Consider the following 22,209-nt stretch of genomic DNA (forward strand, 5'->3'; position numbering starts at 1 on the left):
ACTCACATAAGGCTGTTCCTCCATAACCTAGAGTCTTCAGTTCTTTCTCTCTTTATTGTGCCGACCCACATCCTTCGGTTTTCTTTCTCTTGCATCTCTCCACCACTTACTTGTTCCTCTTGGTGGCACCTGGGGTCTCTGGGTGTCTAGGATCCTCCCAGGAGCGCTAGGCCCTGCTTGTGCATTATGGTGCCCGGCAAGGGTCATCTCAGGCATGGTCTGCCACACTGGGCCTGCATGCTCGGGCTGGTGATCTTGGGCTAGCTCCTTGTCCAGAACCCATGGAGTGGGTTTGGTGGTCACCTTCAGCTCACATTTTTTAGGGAATGTTAGGCTATTAATTATTCAGATGTTCAGAATGATTCAGGTCAGAACACTGAGTGGAAACATAGCTTTCCTCCTCTCTGCCATCTGCTGATGCACATGGGACACGCAACCACAGCTGCAACACCTCTAGGGGCAGGACCACTTCTCTTTTGTACACGCCAGTTTTGTGATTTCTTCTTTCAGTGCTGGGGATTAAATACATGACCTCATGCATTCTAGGAAAACGTTCTACCACCAAGCTGTATCAGCACCACTTTAAGTCTGAAAACAAAATAGACCTTATAGATAGAAGGAGATGTCTCTGTAGGCAATTTATAAGTGAAGAAACTGACTAGTAAGTTCTGTGATCTTAAGCAAGTCAATGAAACTCTCTGACGTAGGGTTACTTGGTTAACAAATTAAAAGACTGGGCTGAGGGTGCAGTTTAATTGGTAGAGTGCTTGCCTAGCATTACAGAAGGCCTGGGTTCAGACCTCAGCTCTGAGTAAACTAGACAGGGTGGCACACATCTTTTTTTTTTCTCTTTTCTTTTTTTCGGAGCTGGGGACCGAACCCAGGGCCTTGTGCTTGCTAGGCAAGCGCTCTACCACTGAGCTAAATCCCCAACCCTGGTGGCATACATCTTTAATCCCAGCTCTTAGGAGGTAGAGGCAGAAGGATCAGGATTTCAAGGTCATCTAGGCTAGTTATTGATTTCAAGGTCAGCCTAAGATCCCTGGGTACATATGACCCCATCCCCCTCCCCTGCAAGAAAGAAAGAAAGAAAGAAAGAAAGAAAGAAAGAAAGAAAGAAAGAAAGAAAGGAAGGAAGAAAGGAAGAAAGGAAGAAAGGAAAGAAGGAAGGAAGGAAGGAAGGAAGGAAGGAAGGAAGGAAGGAAGGAAGGAAGAAAAAGAGAGAAAAGAAAAGTTAAGAAACGGAATTTCTGTGCTCGCACATATACTAAAATTGGAACGATACAGAGAAGATTAGCATGGCCCCTGCGCAAGGATGACACACAAATACGTGAAGCGTTCCATGTTTTTAAAAAAATAGGAAAAAAAAAAAAGAAACGGAATTTCTTCAGCATCTAGATTCTTTCATCCTCTTGATTTCTCTGGAGTCTTCTCCTGGCTATGATGCCTTTTTGAATGACTCAGTTATGTTTTGAGTCTTAATCTCATGAGCTGAAAGCAAGGCAGTAATCCCTTCCCTCTTTACCTTGAAGGCCTATATTTCACTAGAATCTCAGCTCATACCAGACAACCTTTATTATTCCCAAATGGCTATCTATCTGTTCCAAAGCATTTTTTGATTTAACTTAAATTTTTGAGACAGTCTCGTGGCTCTCAGGCTGGGTTCAAACCCTTCACCTCCTGAGTGCTAGGATGACAGAAATGAATGTGTCACCATGCCCAACCTCCAAGACAATCTTTCCATTTTTATAAAGGAAGCAAGAGACAGGTGTAGAGGAGCATGTCTTTCATTCCAGCACTTGGGAGGCAGAGGCAGGAGGATCTCTGAGTTCCAAGCCAGTCTGGTCTATAGAGTGAGTTCCAGTACAACCAGGGCTACCTCAAGAAACCCTGTCTCAAAAAGACAAATAAGATGATGATGATGGTGATGGTGATGGTGATGATGATGATGATGATGATGATGATGATGATGATGATGATGATGATAATAATAATAATAATAATAATAATAATAATAATAATAATAAAGAATTCTTACAGTGCCAGGAATCAAACCCAGGGCCTCCATGTTCAGAAAATACTCTGCTACAGACTACATCCTTAACCCCATGATAAGAGTCTTCAGGTAGATTTATGAGGTGGCTTCCCCTCAGTATTATCTTGGAAAGAGTCTAATGTAGACCGTATTTGGATGAAGTCTGAGAGATGGCATTAGATGGGTGGTTCTCAACCTACCTACCTACCTAATGCTGTGATCCTTTAAGACAGTTCCTCATGTTGTGATGACCCCTGACCATAAAATTATTTTTGTTGCTACTTCATAACTGTACTTTTGTTACTGTTATGAATCATAATGTAAACATTTTTAGAGATAGAGTTTTGCCAAAGGGGTCACCACCCACAGATTAAGAACAGCTGCACTCGAAGCTTTCTTGAGTCCTTGTGAGCTGTGTAGGGAGCCGCTTGCATGATAGAATCAATTTGTATAGATACTGAGAGGCATGCTGAGAGATCCCATAGGACAGAAGGGAACAGAAGGTAGAACTAGAGCATCTACTGAGGAAGAAGATGGATGTGTCTGGGAAGAGAGGCCAAATAGACAAGACACAAACAGACTAGAACAGACTAGAGCTCAACTCCTTGGATACACACTTTAGGCAGACAACTGGTATCTGCTTTGTTAATTATTCCTCTTTGTATTCCTAGGAGGATGTCAGGCTGCTGAGGGGGGCTGTGGCTTGGCAATCTTTTCTATTTATAAGACAATATTACAGTATGATAGGGACCATGACTGCCTGATTGGTATGGTTGGGAAGCTTGGGAAAGAATCCAAGAACAGGACAAAGTGTCAGGGTGTCATCATCAGACACATAAAAGAAGAGGAGGTAGAAAAGGATGCATTTGGATTTCAGAGTCAATAACGAGCCAGAAGTGAGTGTTAAATTATTCAACCTCCTTTATTGATCCATTGATCTCTATTTGCAGGACTTGGTTTATTCTTGGTTGGCATTTCCTGTGTCTGAGGACACTGAAAACAGGGGATTTTGAGACTCAGAAAGAGACAGGAGATAAAGGGCATGGTGGCATACACCTGTCACCTAGTACTTGGGATGAGAGAGCATGAGGATCATAAGTTTGGGGATAACCCGAGCTACTTTTTTGTTCATAAGATTGCTAGTTTTTCTTAAGACAGGGTCTCACTATTTAGTACTGGCTGGCCTGGAAGACCAGGCTGGCCTCCAACTCACAGAGATCCTCCTGTCTCTGCTTTATCTCTCCCTCTCCCTCTCTCTTGCTCAAGTATTGGGATTAAAGGCTTTACCATCATGCTGCCCAGCCATAGTGGGTTCTTATCTGAAGAGGGGGGTTTGGGGACAAAGAAGAGGAAAAGGCAGTATCACAAAGAAATTTAGCAACATAATATGTATTGGGAAATTTACAATGTCTTTATCTTTGGTTCTAGTAGTTCTACTTCTGAAAACTGGTACTAAAAACACTATACAGATCTTTTAAGAAAATGTCTATGCATCACAACCTTCATAGCAGCCTTATCTGTAATAATGAATAACAGGAAACAATGTAAATGTCTGTGTGATAGTGAATAACAGGGAACAATCTAAATGTCTACGCAATAATGAATAATAAGAAATGATCTAAATGTCCAACAATAAGGGCTTGGAACAGTGGATCAAGAAGGTGTCGTTAAGAATATTAAGTGGTGGGTTGGGGATTTAGCTCAGTGGTAGAGCGCTTGCCTAGCAAGTGCAAGGGCCTGGGTTCAGTCCCCAGCTTCGAAAAAAAGAAAAAAGGAAAAAAGAATATTAAGTGGTGTCATGGGAAAATGCTTGTACCATAGGTTTATGGTGATACCCTTCAAAATTGTACATCTCGAATGTCAGAGCTCTGTAGTAAAGTGTGTGGATGGAACAGGCCAAAGGAAATACACTAGAATATTAGGAATTGTCTGTTGTTAGTGCGGTGCTGGTTTCTTGGGATATTTTTGTTGGTGATGGTTTTGAGATGGGGGTCTCAGAGTATTGCCCAGACTGGTCTTGAACTTGTGGGATTAAAGTTCAAGAAACCTCCCAACTGCAGTCTTTGGAGTATCTGAGTCTGTAACAATGATTGCTTTTAAGCTGACAGAATATTTATTTTCCATAATTCCTAATTGCCTTTTTTTTACAAAAAAAATGTGCTTTTTTTAAAATAATTTCTTTAAAAGTTCTAGTTCTGTTCATTAGCAGAGTAAAAGAGTGGAGCCAACAAGATGGCTCACTGGGTAAAAGGTGCTTGCCTCCAAGCCTAGCAACCAGAGTTTGATCCCTGAGATCCACATGGTAGGAGAGAACTAAGTCCCACAAGTTGTCACCTGACCACCATACATCCTCATACCATAGCATGCACGCTCCCCACTTGCCCAAAATAAAATGTAACCAAAAAGAAAAGGAGGAAGAGGAGGGTTGGGAAGAAGTACTCAGTCACTCTGTGGGAAACAGAGGCCCCTAAACTTATATTTAAAGGATAAGCTCTCCCTGCAGAGAAGAGGGAGAAAGTCATGCCAGAGGCATGTGGGAAACATGAGCAGCCTAGTATGGATTGCAGGGTGCCATGGGGAGAAATGAGAGATGGGAGTTGGAAAGGAAAGGAAAGATTGTCTAGGGTCTGGCATGCTATGCTGAAGGCCTTTGTCTTTCTGCCAGGAAAAAAAAAAAAGAAAGAAAGAGGAGACTTGGGGGAGGGGTCTTAAGCAAGAGCATGGTGTGATTCAAGTTCATGGCTGATATCCCCTAACCTGTCTAGTCTGTTTCCCATCACTTGCCAGAAGTTAGTGGGGGAGGGGGAAAAGCATTAGTACAGCTCCATAAGGTCAGCCAGGTCTCTTGACCCTAGCCAGGACCTCTTCCCACCACATCAGGCTCCCTCTCCATCCTCAGGCACCCAGACAAACCCCTCCACCGACTATGACAAAGAGGCTCATTTGGAGCCTGGGCAAGATTTGCAAACGTCAACCTTGTAATTACAAGGATGAAATCATCTGGTTCCTTTTAAGCAAAAGGGTTTATTGATCCCAACACTGAAGAAATGCTATTCTGGGTAAATTTGCTCCTCTTTCCTTTCCCTATGGCTGGGCTGCACTGGTGGGGGAGGATGACAGGAAAGCTGAAAGGGGTAGGACAGCTCTGGGACAAAAGAGAAATTCTATAGGGCCCAGGGGTGACTTTATGGAATGTTGAGTTGTACATCAAAAAGAAAAAAAAGTTAGAGGCCCAGGAAACTGCCTTGCTCAGGCAGAAGACACATTTGTCCTGGATAGTGGCCCATCTTCTGAAACCCAGAAGCTGAGTGGAACCAGGGCTTTAGGCATGGTGCCAGCTACCAATTTCTCTTCCTTCCCCTCATGCCTCATTTGTGGCTTAGATCCCATTTCAGCTTCAAGATGGTACAATATTTCCCCAGTAACTGAAGGGAAACCGTTTTCCTTAGGAAAGAAGAAGACTAAAGGCTCAGAGACCCTGAAAGTCAGATGTGGGTAGCTCTGATACCAGACCCAGAAAAGCCATCCTCCCTATTGGCCTTGGGGGAACAAGCCAGCTAGACCTTGACTTTCCAGGACAGAGAAGGACAAACAGCTGGGTTCAGGGTTGGGAATGAGTAAATCAAATACAAGCGTTGCACCCTCCTACAAAAGCCTATAATAAGATTCCATATTCAACAGTAATGGGCCCCCAAGAGATGGTGGGTCCAATTACAGCTTTTTGTGGGTTTACAACTCAGTAAGAGATACAGGCAGGACTTTTGGCCTTTCCACCAGTGGGAAAGGAGGATGGTTAAGATGATTGAAATTGGAGGTTTAGCTTAGTGGTAGAGTGCTTGCCTAGCAAGGACAAGACCCTAAATGTGGACCCAGCACCAGGTGTGTGTGTGTGTGTGTGTGTGTGTGTGTGTGTGTGTGTGTGTGTGTGTGTGTGCAAGACACACACAATACTCTTTCTAGGTATGGTGGCGCATACCTGCACTTGAGAGGCTGAAGCAAAACAGCTGAAAATTTAGGGACAGTCTAGACAACATGGAGAAACTGTCTCAAAACACAACCTCACACAATCATGGGATCATTCAGCCCTTCTGAGCCTCAGTTTCCTCATCCATAGAATAGTTGCAATGATGTTGAGCTTGCAGGGCTATGTGGTGTAAATAAAAATGATACAGTTGGTGCTCATAACCCAACATGTGAGGGTCTTGTAATTTACCTTATTTGCCTTCTCACTCTAATTTCCTTATCTTCCCAATAGGCACAGAAGACCTGACTTAGAAAATGCTTGTGTGAATGAACTGAGATGAGGGCAGGAAAAATACTCGGGCCATGTTTCATAATTGAGCTAGATAGTGAAAGCTTCTCGATTCCCACTGGGTTTATTGAGTCCTTTTCTTTGTGTGTGCATATGAAGGGTACACATGAACACATGCATGTATTGGTGGGCCAGGGGTTGGCATCAGTGTCTTCTCTAGTTGCTCTCTTTTTGCATCTTTCATTGAACCTAGAACTTATCAATCTAAGTATTCTGACTGGCCAGCAAGTCCCAGTGATAGCTCCTGTCTCTGCCTCTCCAGCATTGAGATGGGCCACCAGGCTCACTTTTAAAAGAGGTGGGCTTGGGGCTGGAGAGATGGCTTAGTGGTTAAGAGCACTGACTGCTCTTTCAGAGGTCCTGAATTCAAATCCCAGCAACCATATGGTGGCTCGCAACCATCTGTAATGAGATCTGGTGTCCTCTTCTGGTGTGTCTGATTATTAATTATATAATAATATATTAATTAATTATATAATAAATAAATTTAAAATAAAACAAATGCTTTAAAAAAAAGAGGTGGACTCTAGGGATCCTAGTACTTATGTAGCAAGCACTCTGCTGACTGATCCATCTCCCCAGTATCTCTAGTGTATATTTCTGTCTACTGGAGGTCAGACTGGGGGTCCCAGGAAATGACTACCCAGACAGAATGGTAGGGAAATGCTCAGGGGAGTGCCTAAGCTAGTTGGATGCTTAGGACAGAAAGCTTCCAGGCAACAAAGATCCAGGGGAATTATTAGTGTCTGGGACAAGTGATGGGGAAGGTTTTTCTAAGCAGCACAAAGACACTCACTGGTTGCCATACTTGGACCTGAGTAAACTTCACAGGTGTCTGAATCAATCCATACTCAACCAGACTGCTGCCAGAACTGTTAGGAGTGCAGGCCCAAATGTACCTCATTTGCATGAAATTTTCCTTTATAATTTTTTTAAACCCCGTTTTTAAAATAAGGCATACAGAGGTCAGCTGAGGAGAGTCCCCACAGCCACAGCTTGTTCCCAGACGTCTTTTCCCAGCCAGGCCACTCACAGGCCAGACCCTGGTGAGTGTGGCTTACCCTGTGGCCTGGGGTTGCTGGGCAGATTTTGTCACTTATTTCCCTAAGGATGTTGCCCATCCCCATTCAGCTGACAGTTAGAGTAAGTACTCTGGTTTGCTCTGCGTTTCCCTGAACTAGTTAGTCCAAATCCCTTGTCCTTGAGATTACTTTTCCTTTCAGGGGACTATAATGATCAGTTTTTCTTTCTTTTTTCTTTCTTTTTCTTTTTTGGTTGTTGTTTATTTGATTGATTTGCTGTTGTTGTTGTGTTGTGGTGTGGGGGTGGGGGTGGGGCGGGGGTTGGACAGTCTCCTGTGTAGCAGCCCAAGCTGGTCTGAGACTTGACATGCTCCTGCCTCAGTCTCTGAGTCCTAGGCTAGCGTTACAGGACTGGGCCATCCGTTCCAGCTTCAATTTTTATTTCCAATATAAGAAACAATTACCGCACAGAAAACATAAATACATAAACAAAAACTGTACCTTTTGCCAGATATAGCTGATACAGATTATTCAGTGGGCCCATAGCACGTCTTTGTTCATTCTGTTTTTGGGGGGAAAATGGCTTTTTTTCTCTCAATTTATCAAACTGTCTCTGATGCTGCCAATCACGGGCCTTAAACCTCTGATGAATGGGCATATAATGTAAACTGATAGATTATATCAGTACGTCTGTCTGGATATTTTACAGAAGGGAGGCTATGTGAACCCAGGACAAGCGAGCAAACAAAGTCCTTCCCCGTAATTTTCAAGAAGTTGAAAAACGGCTGATGCTATCGTTTGCCAGGAAACAGATGAGGTGGCTAAGAGAGCCTTTTCAAGAGTGAAAGGAAAGGAGAAACAGAAGTGGGGACTTACGTCTGGATGATTTCATTTGTACCTGTCTCTGGTTTGTTCACTTGAAACAGGTGACCTCTTTCAGTTTTAAGTTTGTTGGAATAGGGTTTCGGTCCCTTGCAACTGAAAGGGGACTGAGCAGAGCCAGCCAGAGAGCTGAGCAAGCTAAAGAGCGCTTGCTGTGTGAGAGCCCGATGACCTGAGTTCAATGTCTGGAACCCAAGTACAGGTGGCAAGGGACAACTGACTCCACAGAGTTGCCCTCTGAACTCCACATACAAGCCATGGCGTATGTGTCCACATGCAGGCCTTATACCCATGTCTGTGCATGCACAAGCACACATAGATGAAAACATTAAAAACAAATAAATGGGAGTTGGGGATTTAGCTCAGTGGTAGAGCGCTTGCCTAGCAAGCGAAAGGCCCTGGGTTCGGTCCCCAGCTCCGAAAACAAAAACAAAAACAAAAAAACAAATAAATGAAGCTGGGCAGTGGTGGTGCACACCTTTAGTCCCCGCACTTGTGAGGCAGAGGCAGGTGGGTCTCTGAGTTCCAGGTCAATCTGCCAGACAGAGTGAGTTCCAGGACAGCTAGAGCTTCATAAAGAAACCATATCTCAAAATAAATAAATAAAAATAAATAAATAAGTGAAAAGATTGTAAAATAGCTGAAGGTCCATCAATGGCAGTGGTTGACATCTTTGGCTGCATCCTCTCTATTCATGCACCTATATCTATTCTACAGGCTTGGGAGGAATGGGAGGTACCTGCCCCAAAAAGGAGCTAACTCCATATCTGCTAATGGAAAGAATATGTCTTTTAAAACCATCAACCTAAGGACCTCCTTCCTCCTTTTTTTGTTTCTCTTTTGGTCCAGGTCCTGTGCTCAAGAAATCTTCCCACCTCAGTGGTCAAAGTCACTGGCACTGTAAATACATGGTGCTTACAAATTTCACTGCTAAAAAAACCTGGACCATGAAGGCTAGGAATGCAGTTCAGTGGTATAGTACTTGGTGAGATGAATCCCTTGGTTTGAACTGCATCACCCAGACTGTGATGGTTTGAATGAGAAATGTCCCCCCATAGGCTCAGAGGTTAGAATACTTAATCCCCAGGGGTGGCACTGTTTAGGTAGGTTTAGAAGATGAGGCCTTGCTGGAGGAAATATGTCCCCAGGGCCATCTTTGAGGCTTCAAAGCCACTAGCATTCCTAAATCTTATTTTGCTTTATGCTTTTGATTTAAGATGTGAGCCCTCAGTTTCCTGTCTCTGTAACCATGCCTCACCGTCACGAACTCTAACCCTCTGGAGTGTTAAGCCTACATAAACTCTTCTATAAGTTGCCTTAAACATAGTGTTTTATCACAGCAGAAGAGTAACAACACACACACACACACACACACACACACACCCCACTCCCACCAACAAACCTTTGACTTTGGGCAATCAACTCTCCAGACTTCAGTTAAGATGTTTAGCCCTGGGGTGGAGAGATGGTTCAGTGGTTAAGAGCACTGACTGCTCTTCCAGAGGTCCTGGGTTCAATTCCCAGCAACTGCATCGTGGCTTACAACATTCTATAATGGGATACAATGCCCTCTTCTGGTGTGTCTGAAGACAGTGACAGTGTACTACATACATGAAATAAATAAATCTTTTTAAAGAAAAGTCCAACCCTCCTAGTTTGTTAGGGACTGAGCAGCTTCTGAGTCTTGAGGCATGGGTGGTCATTGCTAAAACAGGAGCTGTCTATGGCAAACTAGGACAGTTCCTTAGCCAAGTTTAAGTCCCTATCTAATGAGATCGGGCTGGACTGGCAGTGAAATTCTGCCAAAATCTATTCAAACAGGAGTTAACAACTGACTTCAGAGCTGATTCCAGTGACTTTAGGTATCTTTTCACAATCCTTTAGCATCTGGCCAGCTGCTAGATGTTGCATTGCCATTTTTGAACTAAACTTTTAACAAACTGCGATTTTAAGGATCAGGATTTATTGAGGGTCAGTTTTAGATCATGCTCTGTTGCAAATCCAGAGTCAGACTTTCTTCTGCTCTGGCAAGTTCTCTAAAACTTGCAGATCTTGGTTTTGTTGTTGTTGTTGTTGTTGTTGTTTTGTTTTGTTTTCTTTCCCGTATTTGATTGCACATTTGGGTAAAAATATGGACTGGCAACGGGTTACATATAATTAAGATAGTTTTCCTTTAAATGATGTGCTAGATCTACATAAACACTCTCCTACTAACGCTCTGAATTTATGAGTGTGCTTTTTGGAAATTACTAATCTGAGACTTACTGGTCTGGTACTTGTCTAAACCTTGTCTGGGAACAGAACTACGCAGAATCCTAAAGCCAACCTAGCCCCAACAGCCACCAACTTTCCACCAAGATGCCTACTTCCACCTTTCAGTGTACAGTCCACATCCCTCCCTATCGGTGTGGAGTATGCAAAGTCCTCAACGACTTAGGTTTCCTTAACTTCAAGTGGCCCATCTGGGGTTATTCTGCGTGGCTGGCTGGGGAACCAAGAAGTTCCAGATCGCCCATAAAGGGCAGAAAAAAGGTCTGCGGGGCCGTTCCTACTTGCTAAGGGAGGGGCGGATCCCTTCTAGGCGGTTGTTCGCAGAGAAGCCCGAGAACAGGCTAGGGGAAGGAGATTGTGCTGCGGAAGGAGCTGGGTTTCACTGCAACCAAGCCGCCCCGCAAGCTAGTGGGTGGCGCATGCGCGGCGCGGGTCGTGGAGTTGTGAATGGTGCGTCTTGTTTGCTAGAGTTTGAGGCGGGCGGGCGCGCGAGGAGGAGGAGGGGTGGGGCCGGCGCGGGGCGGGGGTGGGGGACGGGAGAGCGAGGGGGGCGGCGAGAGGAAGTGGCGGCTGCGGCCGGGGGAGGCTAGAGCTGTGTCTGCGCGGGCGGCAGGCAACGGCTGAGGCGGTGGTAGCGTGGGTTGGGCTCAAGCAGACGGCCGCACCTCAGACTCCCTGGAGCGGGAGCCCACGCGGGCGGGCTCCTGAAACAAAGAGAAGCGGGAATCCGGACGCCGCGAGTGGGCGATCAGCCCGTCAGCACTAGGGCCCGCCAGCGGGTGCCCGCGCTAGCTTGGAGCGCGGCCGGCCGGCGCGGCCTGAGGGCGGGAAGATGCCGCGCGTCGTACCGGACCAGAGGAGCAAGTTCGAGAACGAGGAGTTCTTCAGGAAGCTGAGCCGCGAGTGTGAGGTGAGGCGGCCGGGAGGCGCGGAGGCCTCGGCGCGCCCCGAGTGGGCCCGGGAGGAGAAAAGTTTGAGTGGCTCGGTTCCCGCGAAGCCCGAGGCGACGCGCCGGCCGAGGGTAATCTCGCCGGAGCAGCAGTCCGCCCACAGACTCTGCTTGCCCTTATCGGAGCCGCGGGGTGCGGGCGGGCGAGTGGGCGCCGCCGCGGATTTGACTCCTGATTTTGGGCCGTCTCTGCCTTGCAGATTAAGTACACGGGCTTCAGGGACCGGCCCCACGAGGAGCGCCAGACACGCTTCCAGAACGCTTGCCGCGACGGCCGCTCGGAGATCGTAAGTCGCCGGGCCCTGGTGCGCGGGGAGGCCGCGGGGACCCAGGCGCGCGCCAGTCACTTGTTGCGCGCGGCCCCGGCGGGTTCCGGACTGCGCCGCGGACGCTACGGCTCCCGGAACTGAGCGGGCGCAGGCTCACTTCCTAGTCCGGATTCGAAAGGCAAGAGGCAGATGCTTGGCGGGTCGGCCCTTGGGCGGACTCGCGTTCTCCTCGGCCCGCCGCGATGGTTCGTGTGATGGTTTGCGTTTTCCAGTGCCGGCTCGGCTTTCGGAGCGGAGCTCAAACCCGAGCCAGGCAGAGGTTATCGTCTAGGCTGCGACCTCCGTCAGGGATGGATCGGGAGTGCTTGTAGGAAGGATACAGCCCTTTGTGAAAAGAATTATAGGAGGGATCAGCGATAGGCTTGTTTCTGAGAAGCGAGATTGGTAAATCTATATGAGAAGCTTTCTCCCAATACAGCTTAGAGTAAATCTACTCCACTTCCCTGTCGTCCTAGTAGTAGATGGGAGGGGAAAAAAAGGACCCCAATAGATGAACCATTTTCTTAAAATGTTAAGAATCCGAAAGAAATCTTTATTCTTCCTTTTTCTAACCTAAACATGTCTGTCTTAGTATTGGAGTTGCTAAAGAATCGCCTGGTGCTACGAAAACAAACCCCATAGTTGATCTAGAGGCTCCTATTTTATGTTTGAAGAAGACTACTACATACTCATCAAGTCCTGGGTTGAAAAATATTGAAGTGATCTAGTTCCTCTCTTGCCCCTTCGTTATCCTCCTTAGAGGTGTTGGTTAGGAAGCAACAAAGAGAAGAAACTGTAGGAAAGAGACTTTTTTGGTTGTGTGGTTTTCGTTTTTTTTAAACTGAAGAACTTTGTAATGAAGTCCTAATATTTGCTCAAGTGACAAGCCCATTGCCTTAGCTCAAACTTGAAGTGAAGGTACAATTTGAATACAGGTTAACAGTATAAGGCGAATGTATTCCGTACCCCAGTATTTTTTTTTAATTGAGATTTAGTTCATATAACGATGAACTCAACTTTTTGTCACTGAAACCAGATTTATTTTTAAAGATTAACTAATATTTAAAGTGAAGGCTGTTGGAATTGAATTGCTAGTGAGGTAACACTAAATATAGCAAGAACTATAGAATATTTGATCATTAAGGTGTTTCGTAAAAGAGAACCTACCACTTTCAACCCATACCTGGTAGTTTCTTGAGAGGAATTGTGATAGTTACACGATTCAAAAAAAAAAAAAAAAAAAAAAAACCCTGCAAGAAATGCTTTTTAGTTTTGGCCCTGAGCGGTGGAAGAAAATCCTTCAGTGACGATGGCATGCTCGGCCTGCATTTCTGGCCTGCAAAAGGCAGATGGTATGCTTGGTAAGGGATTTCCTGGATGTGGCTAATGTTAAGTATAAAGATAAAATAAAAATAAAATAACTCGCTGTATGTTAAGTTGATTTTCTTTCTTAAATGCAGTGATGCATAGCCAGTAGGATTTGTTTGTCCTATCAGAGTTTGGTGTATGCAGTTAACAGACTGGGCGTATGATGTACAATGTGTCTGTCTGAAAAACTGTATTTAAATGTTGTGATACAGCAGTGTCATGTTTGCCTTAAGTTTCTTTTTAGGATGAGTTAGACATCCAAGGGTCTCTTCTAAATATTTGATCCTACAATTTGTATTTTTCCATTTTTCTTTGAGAATAGGTTGTATGTGACCCAGGTTAGCAATATGTAGCCTTGGATGAATTTACAGACCTCCCATGTCCTAGGATTATATAGGTGTTTGCCATGCCTAGTACAACTGAGAAGCCTGCCTAGCTCCTTATAAATTTTAATAAGCTTCGTTTATTATTTTTCTGAAAATTTTTATGTTAAGAATGATAGGTTGAACTGGGCATAGTGGCAAAGGCCTTTAATCCCAGCTCTCAGGATGCAAAGGCAGACTGATCTCTTAGAGTTTGAGGCCAGCTGGTCTGCATAAGTGTGATCCAGGATATCCAGAACTACAAAACACTCTGGAGGGGGGAGATGGGGAATGGAGGGAATGGGAAAGGGATTAAATTCTGTAAGATTTGCATTTATGATATATATTTTATTTTATTTTTTACACTTTATCTATTTATTATTTGGGTGTGTGTGCATGTGTGCCAGGATGTACATGATGGTCAGATAGCAGTTTCCTCCTACCATGTAGATTCCAGGGATTGAAGTTGTCAGTCTTGGTAGCAAGCATCTTCACCCAGTGAGCCATCTCACCAGGTCTTGTCCCCTTTTCCTTATTTTTCTTTTCCCAAGCTGGCTTGGAAATATGTTTCTTCATTTTGTTTTTTAATTTCTTGAAACATGACTTTATAGCTCAGGCTAGCCATGTCTGTACAGCAGGCCTCCCATCTCAGACTCTTGTATGCTGAGATTACAGATGTGAGCCTCCATGTCTAGTTACAGGTCTTATTTTGTTGAATAATTTATTTTTTAACTTAAAAAGAACATTTTCATTCCATACTCTTTTGAGATTATAATTACATTTCTCCCCTCCCTTTCTTTCCTCCAAGCTTTCCCATATACCCTCCACTCTTCTTCAAATTCACGGTCTCCTTTTTCATTGTGTTCTGATATGAATGTACATACATATTTCTAAATATAACTTGTTCGGTCCATATAATGTTGCTTTCACGTATGTTTTCAGGACTTACCATTTGGCAAGGACAGCCAGTCAGCAAGCTCTTCCCTATACTCTAGCTAGACTACCTCTCCCACTCCCAGCTTCCCTCCCTTGGTTGTCCCAGTTCTTAGTGTAGGATTTGATTCCTAGTGGGCTTGTCCCTGGCCACTTTGGCATGTCCAATGTCATCCTTGTTCAGTTCTGGTTGGACAGTGATGTTGGTGAGCTTTATGAGTATAGCTTCTGACATTACTAGGAAACACAGTCTCATAGCAGAATCCCCTGATCCTCTGGCCCTCAGAATCATTCTGTTCCTCTTCCTCAGTGTTACCCAAGCCTTAGGTGCAGGAATGTTTTACAGATGTATCCATTGGGACTGTCTCCACAAGTATTTTTTTTCTTTTTAAACATCTTGATTTAGTGGAGTGGGCAGAATGTATGCCATGGTGAATGGGTGGAGGTCAAAGGATAATTTAAGAAATTGGTTCTTTCACCTCAAATTCACAGAGATCTTCCAGCCTTTGCCTTCCAGTGGACCACTACCATGTAGCTTTTAGTGCCTTCTGACTAACTAGGATTTTGTTACCTGTATTTATTTCATTTATTTTTGATAGATTTAGGAACAGAGGCAGTAGGCAAGTTTTCAAGTAGCCCAGACTGGCCTCAAATTCAGCATGTAGCTGAGGATAGCCTTGAACTGATTCTTTTTCCTCACATTTAAATATAGGATCCTCTGGTCTAGGGATGCAATAGCCAGTGATCGAAGTCCTGCCTAGCCCTTCTCCAGAGAAAACTTACAGAGGACTCTTAGCTCTTAGAAGTAGAGATCATATTCTGAATATCTTCGGAATACAGATCATAGGTTTTTTTCTTTTACATCAAAAATACTTGATAATCTGAATACTTCAGGGGTTATATAATTTAATGCCTGAAATTTATGTCTTCTAAACTGGCTATTCTGGAACTTAACTTTGTAGACCAGGCAGGCCTTAAACTCAGAGATCACCTGCCTCTGCCTCCTGAGTGCTGGGATTGAAGCTATTGCCTACACATCTAGTCATCAATTCTTAGAGTAAGCATGTTGGAAATGTATTTAATACTAATAATACAACAAGAAATAATTATGAGAAAAATTACTTAATCAGTCATTCTGCTGTGAGAAAAGTAAAAGCTAGTTCGCGTGTGTGTGTTGAGACAGGTTCTCACTTTGTAACAGGCTAGCCTCAAACTCCTAATCCTCCTGTCTTTAATATATACACTACTATTTTATTTATTTAATTTTTACTTTTTCATTGTCTCACTAATATATATGTGCCTGAAATTTGAATGGTAAGAAGTTTGGGGGTTAAAAACAGTGTGCCATTTTACTATTTTCAGAGTTTTCCTAACTCTTTTATATGTGTAGTTATTCCTTTAAAAAGATTTTATTTGTTAAAGAAATAAAGCACCAGATGAGTTATCTGGTGTTTTGCTGGGCAAGATGGCGAACCTCTTTGATCCTAGATCTCAGGAGTCAGGCAGATGATATGAATTTCAGGCTAGCCTGGTCTCTGGTGAGTTTCAGGCTAACCAGGCCTACATAGCGAGACTGTCTCAAAAAACGGGAAGGAAAGAAGAAAAAGATGGGGTTATAGTACTTGCTTATCAGTTTCTGCCACTTTTCTTCCTCATGAGAGGAATCTTTAGATAATCGGCATGAAGTTAGGGAAGCAGAAACTTTCTTTTTTAATATTAAATTTATTATACACATGTACAAGAGTACATGGGCACTCTCGCATGAATGCTGTACTTGTGGAAATCAGAGGACAGTTCAACTGGAATCAGTTTTCTTTCCACCATGTGGATACTGAAGGTGAAAGTCAGTTGTATGGTACCTTTATCCACTGAACCGTCTCCCAAGCCCCTTTTCTGTGTTTTGAGATAAAGATTTATGTAGCACAGGCCAACCTTGGAACTTCTGGTTATCCTGCCTCTGCTGCTTGAGTACTTTAATTATAGGTGTGAATGATACCTACCTTAGGAACAGGCTAAGGTTGCCATCCAAACAGAATGTGAGGTAATAGGATCTGTAGTGTCTTGTTGCAGAGCTGATTTGGAGCACTAGAACTCGCCTCTTAACAGTTATCAATAAACGCGTCTCACAGGCTATATTTAACCAGCCAACTCTCTGCTCTGAAAATGTCATTATCCAAGGCTAAGAGACTTTGCTCTCAGGAATTTCTCTTTGGTTGTGTATAGGTTTCTCCTGTAGTCTCAGTACTGAAGAAACTGAGTGAAAAAGATTCCTTAGGCCCTGGAGCTTGAAGAAAGCTTGGGCAAAATAGCCAGATATGGTCTCCAAAAACAAAGACAGACCACCCACACCCCTGCTTATGATGACAGGTCTTGGGTACTCAAGACTGCCTTGAATTTAAACAACATGGCTTCAGACCTACTTAAGGGCATTCTGTCAGGGAAGGATTAATTCTTATATTATTTGGCATACATTTAGTGCTGATTGGTACTTTTCTAAGCTTAATAAATAAGGCAACTGAGGTATGCCTTAGGTCATATAGCCTAAGCAGATTTCCATCTACAATAATGGTTTTCATTTTGGGGGAAAGATAGGGTTAAACAGGATCTCATGTAGCCCAGGCAGGTTTTAAACTTAAGGTGTAGCCAAAGTTGAACTTGAGTTTATGAATGTTTTTCATTTGAACTTGTACTGATGGGGCTTTTAATGGGTAAAACTTACCCAGTTTAGAGATTGAGCAGTTAGGCTGATAAAGTGTACCTACAATACTGGTAGTAGAAGTAGGAGGTGTAGAAGGAAAAGGTTTAATTCAAGGTCAGTTTGGGCTGCATAGTGAGGCCCCCTTCTCTGAAGTTGTTAATCCTGAGGGTGAGGAGAACTGATGTATAAATGTATTATCTAGTGACTTTGAGCACATCCCCTGATTTAAGCACCTTGCTTTCAAATGAAGATTATGTTTCAAAACAATTGATGCTTCGAAATTTAATTAGCAGAATAAAACTGTGCTTCCAGCAAAGAGTTCATAACTAGATGACTTTAAAACTTTTTTAAAATGTGTATGGGTATTTTATTTTGCCTTCACATATGTCTGTGCACTTTATAATGAGCCTGGTGCCCAGATAAGTGTGAACCTCCACAAGATGTTTAGAATTGAACTAAGGTCCTCTGGAAGAGTAGACAATGGTCTTAAGGGCTAAGCCATCTCTCCAACCCCTGAAATGTCTTGTTTTTTCTTTTGTCTCACAACATAGCTCTAACTGTCCTGGAACTCACCTTATAGACCAGGTTGGCCTCAAACTCAGATAACGCCTGCTTCTGCCTCCCAAGTGCTGGGATCAAAGGCATGTACCACTATGCACAGCTGAAAAAAAAAATTTTTTTTTGAAATGCAGTTTTTACTTATTTCTTTGTAAATCTCTCTTGGAAAGAGGAATAGTGGTATTTCTGTTTTTTGTATGTGGGGGGAAGTAAGAGTTAAGTTGACCAGAGACACTGACACTTTTAGAGATGGTTTTAGATTGTTCTGTGTTTTGAGCTATACCATCTAACTTTTTTTTCTCCAGACAGGTTCTCATTTTGTAGCCCTGGCTGTCCTGAAACTCACTATATAAATCAGGCTGGCCTCGAATTTATAGGGATTCACCTGCCTCTGTTTCCAGAGTGCTGCTAGAGTCAAAGATGGCTTCCTAGTACATTTTACTCATGCCCATGATAAATGTAAATACTATGTTGTTGTTGTTGTTGTTGTTGTTTTTTAAATAGCTACACATGGTTACATTTTCTTGAGTCAAAGACCCAAGAAAAAGATCTCGTATATACAACTTTATATTATGCTTTAAATTCACAACCATGAGTGAATTTCACATTTGAAAATAAAGTTTAAATGCAAGAATAGAGGTTCTGGTTAGACACAAGCAATTGAGTTCCTAACGTCAGCAAAAAAATGACCTGAAATAAAGTATTGATTCCATGTCTGAATTTATATTTAAGCAGCCAATGGCAAATGTCCTTAAAGTGGAATCAGATGTTTGTAACTTAATACTTAAGAAAAATGATGAGTGCATGTTTTTTTACTTTTAAGTATTCTTGGTGCTTCCTGGCTTAAGACATAAACTGATGTAAAAATAAATGACTGCCTGCATAATTTATGTAATGTCCTGCTTCTGATCCTGTTTGTATTGATTTTTCTAAAAGGCTTTTGTGGCTACAGGAACCAATCTGTCTCTCCAGTTTTTTCCGGCCAGCTGGCAGGGAGAGCAACGACAAACACCTAGCCGGGAATATGTCGACTTAGAAAGAGAAGCAGGCAAGGTAGGAAACATATTTTTTGCAATTTCAGATATTGTTGATTGTTTTATTATTGTCTGATTACCTGCATTTTGATAAGGAGATTATTAGTCTGACCACCCAGATGATCAAATTTGTTTTCACGTTAAAAGAATGTAAAATTAATATAATAACATAACATTTGATTTCTAATTTTATAGATAAAATATTTACCATGGGAAGTTCTTATGAAAGATAATATCCTACATTTAATATTCAAATTTTTAATTTCTTCAAAAGTTAGCAAGAGGGGTTGGGGATTTAGCTCAGTGGTAGAGCGCTTGCCTAGCAAGGCCCTGGGTTCAGTCCCCAGCTCCGAAAAAAAGAAAAAAAAAAGGTTAGCAAGAAATTTTTTGTACTAAAATGTTACTGTAGGACTGAAATTCGGCAGTGGGGGTGGAGGGGTGATGTGACTGGACATGACAGTTTAAGTTTTTCTTAAGGTTTCTGTATTTAGAAACAAGTTATAGTAACTATTTTATTAATATAGCCAATTTGATTTTAAGAAAACTCTTGAAAATATTATTTTCTATTTTTAAGAAAAAGTTTCTGGAAATTAAAATAAATATGCCTTACAAGTTTTATGTTAGAAGTTGAATTTATGAAAATATAGGTGGGAATGTTTATATTGATAGCTATTAAAAATCTGTATATTTGGGGTTGGGGATTTAGCTCAGTGGTAAAGCGCTTGCCTAGGAAGCGCAAGGCCCTGGGTTCAGTCCCCAGCTCCGAAAAAAAGAACCAAAAAAAAAAAAAAAAATCTGTATATTACTTGATAAAAATTTAATAGTATTTTAGATTGGTTGATCTTTGATCAAGGAATCAGGGAGATATCATGAATATATATTACATAAATCTATGAAACTTTAAAGAATAAAAAATATTTTTTAAAAAGTTCAGGAATTGATTTTATGGAAAACAATCTGAAGAACTCTTGTATCCAGTTGTATACTCAGTATTTCTATTTCCTCTGTAGAATGGTTTTGCTTGGCTTTGGCTGGTGTTTGGGGTTTTTATTTGTTTTCCAGGGTGTTTTTGTTTTGAGACATGGCCTCTTATAGCTGTGGCCAACCTAGAACTCTTACTCCTCCTGACTCCACCTTGGACTGATAGGGTTACAGGTGTGTGCCACCACACCCTGCTTGTAGTATGTTACCATTCCTGTTTCTAGCAGCATGGTAAATTATTTTTTGAAATGTCATTATGAGTAGCATAAACTTTTGAGTTATTTGCCTGTGGAATGACAGATTTTGTCTGTTGGTTTGGGGGAAGCTCCTGGACTTAGTGAGTTCCAAGTCAGCCTAGGCTATAGTGAGACCTTATCTCAAAACAAAACAATGTTGGTGAGGTGGCTCAGCAGGTAAGGGTGGGTGCCTGGCAGCCTTGACCTGGGTTGGATCCTCAGAATCCTTAGGAAAAGCCCAGTACTGTAGCTGTAACCACAGCTTCAGCATTCCTACCATAAGGTGGGAGGTAGAGCCCAGAGGATCTATCAGAAGCCAGTGGAGTAAGTGTCTCAGAACACTTCAGAACAGAAACAACAGGAGAGAGACACTGCTTAGAAACAAACATAGAAGATCCGGGACCCAAAAAAGTTGTCCTCTGGTTTTCAGACACATCTGTACCCCTACAACTTAGCAAATAATAAAATAATTCTTAAAAAAAAACAAAAAGAAACAGAAACATATATACACTAATTAAAAGATTTATCTGTTTTAAGTACAGTGAAAGATTTTGTTTACTTCTATGAAGTTATTTTTATTTTTTATGGGTAACCAGTTAATCTTCAGATTGAAAGGGGAAAGACTTCAGGATTTGTTTTAAAAAGTAATAGTTATATAATTTACTTTTTTATAAACTAATTTATTGAAAAATGAAAATTAGTAATCATAATGTTTAGATTTTAGTAGCAAATGATAAAACTGATGTATGATATCAGGAAATTTCTGTCTTATTAATATTGATTTTAGAAATTTGTTTTTCTAAAAGAGACAGATAGTAAATATTTTCAGTTTTGCAGGCTTGCTTTCTTGTTGGAGCTATTCATCTCTTCAGTTATAGTGTCTAAAGAGCTAAATACTGCACATAAACAAGTGGGTAAGGCTGTATTCCAAGAATGTGGTAATGCTAACCAAAATCAGGGTCTTACATATGGTAAATTATGTATACATACAGACGACAGATCTTTCATAGTTTTGTCAACAAAAGAAATGCAGAAAATAAACTCCGCCCTAACATTGCTGTATGTGGCTAAGATAATGTACTCCGTTTGATTAAAGAATGCTAACCTAAGTTTTCTCATCCACGCCATTCAGACTATGGGGTCAGATGTTTTCTTTCTCTCTTTTTAATGCTTTGTTTTAATTATTAGATTTTCTGTCTCCACAGGCTTAGGATTGACTGCCAAAAAACAATTAGAAGAACTTTTCCAAAATGCTAATTATTTGCCAGTGTTAATTCTTTTTATCAGATACCAAATGAGTTTCATCTCATATATTTTCAACCTTGTTTGAACTCCTGATCCTCCTGCCTATACCACCCAAATTCTAGGGTTACTGGTGTGTAAATCCCATCGCTTTAACCTAGATACCTCCCAAACTTTTATTTCTCTTGGCTGATAAGTAACCAGGAATATTTGTAATTATAAATAGGTGGTGTTGTTGGGAGAGAAGCTGTTATTTGGGCAAACCCTAGAGAAGATTAGGAAGTGTTGTGCCATTTAGGCATCTAGGGGGAAATGTTCTAGATAAGGAAAAAGGTCTTTTACCATTGTAAAGGTCCCAGAGTGGGAGCACACACTATATTTTATATAAACAGCAAATAGGCCAGTATGGCTAGTTAGACTAGGACGGGAGTAGGAGACGAGATAAGGGAAATAAAACAAGGAGCTGGTTTGTTGTTTTGTTTTTTTATTTTTTTTCTTTTCTTTTCTTTTCTTTTTTTTCGGAGCTGGGGACCGAACCTAGGGCCTTGCGCTTGCTAGGCAAGCACTCTACCACTGAGCTAAATCCCCAACCCCTGTTGTTTTATTTTTTGAGAAGTTTCTCTGTTTCCCTGGCTGTCCCGAAACTCACTCTGTAGACGAAGCTGGCCTTGAACTCAGAGATCTGCCTGCCTCAGTCTGCCTCTGCCTCCTGAGTGCTGGGATAAAGGTGTACATCACTACAGACTGAATTATAGATTTTTTTTTTTTTTAGGGAAGATGTTATTATATTTTTATTTGTATCTATGCATGTGAGTATACACAGGTAGAAATCAAAGGATACCTCGTAGGAATCTGTTTTATGTGTCAGTCCTGGGGATTGAATTAGGGTTATCAGGCTTGGCAGCAAGTGCTTTTGCCTACTAAGCTGTCTCATCTACCCAAAGGTGCTGGTGGTTGTTGTTGTTTTGTGGGGTTTTTTTGTTTGTTTGTTTTGTTTTTACTTTTATTTTTTAATTTC

General features: G+C 42.1%; 1 protein-coding gene and 2 pseudogenes across 4 annotated transcripts in view; 2 read left to right on the forward strand and 1 right to left on the reverse strand.

Moving 5' to 3' along the window:
- Positions 1-325: 325 nt before the first annotated feature.
- LOC120098688 (small nucleolar RNA SNORA17) lies at positions 326-464 on the reverse strand (annotated as a pseudogene).
- Positions 465-1,252: 788 nt separating this feature from the next.
- On the forward strand, positions 1,253-1,350 carry LOC120098746 (U6 spliceosomal RNA; annotated as a pseudogene).
- A 5,762-nt stretch (positions 1,351-7,112) lies between these two features.
- Positions 7,113-22,209, forward strand: part of Cbfb (core-binding factor subunit beta) — a 47,529-nt gene continuing 32,432 nt past the window's right edge. The window contains exons 1-3 of one of the 4 annotated variants that reach the window (XM_006255502.5): positions 7,113-11,432; positions 11,672-11,758; positions 18,635-18,751. In XM_006255502.5, coding sequence (XP_006255564.1) covers positions 11,355-11,432; positions 11,672-11,758; positions 18,635-18,751 — 282 coding nt within the window. In that variant the 5' untranslated portion in view covers positions 7,113-11,354. Of the gene's footprint in view, positions 11,433-11,671; positions 11,759-11,799; positions 11,986-18,634; positions 18,752-22,209 lie in introns of those variants that run through there. The other 3 variants (NM_001013191.1, XM_039097826.2, XM_039097827.2) reach the window with 3 other exon arrangements.

Source organism: Rattus norvegicus, chromosome 19, assembly GCF_036323735.1.
Source record: "Rattus norvegicus strain BN/NHsdMcwi chromosome 19, GRCr8, whole genome shotgun sequence".
NCBI classification, from domain to species: Eukaryota; Metazoa; Chordata; class Mammalia; order Rodentia; family Muridae; genus Rattus; species Rattus norvegicus.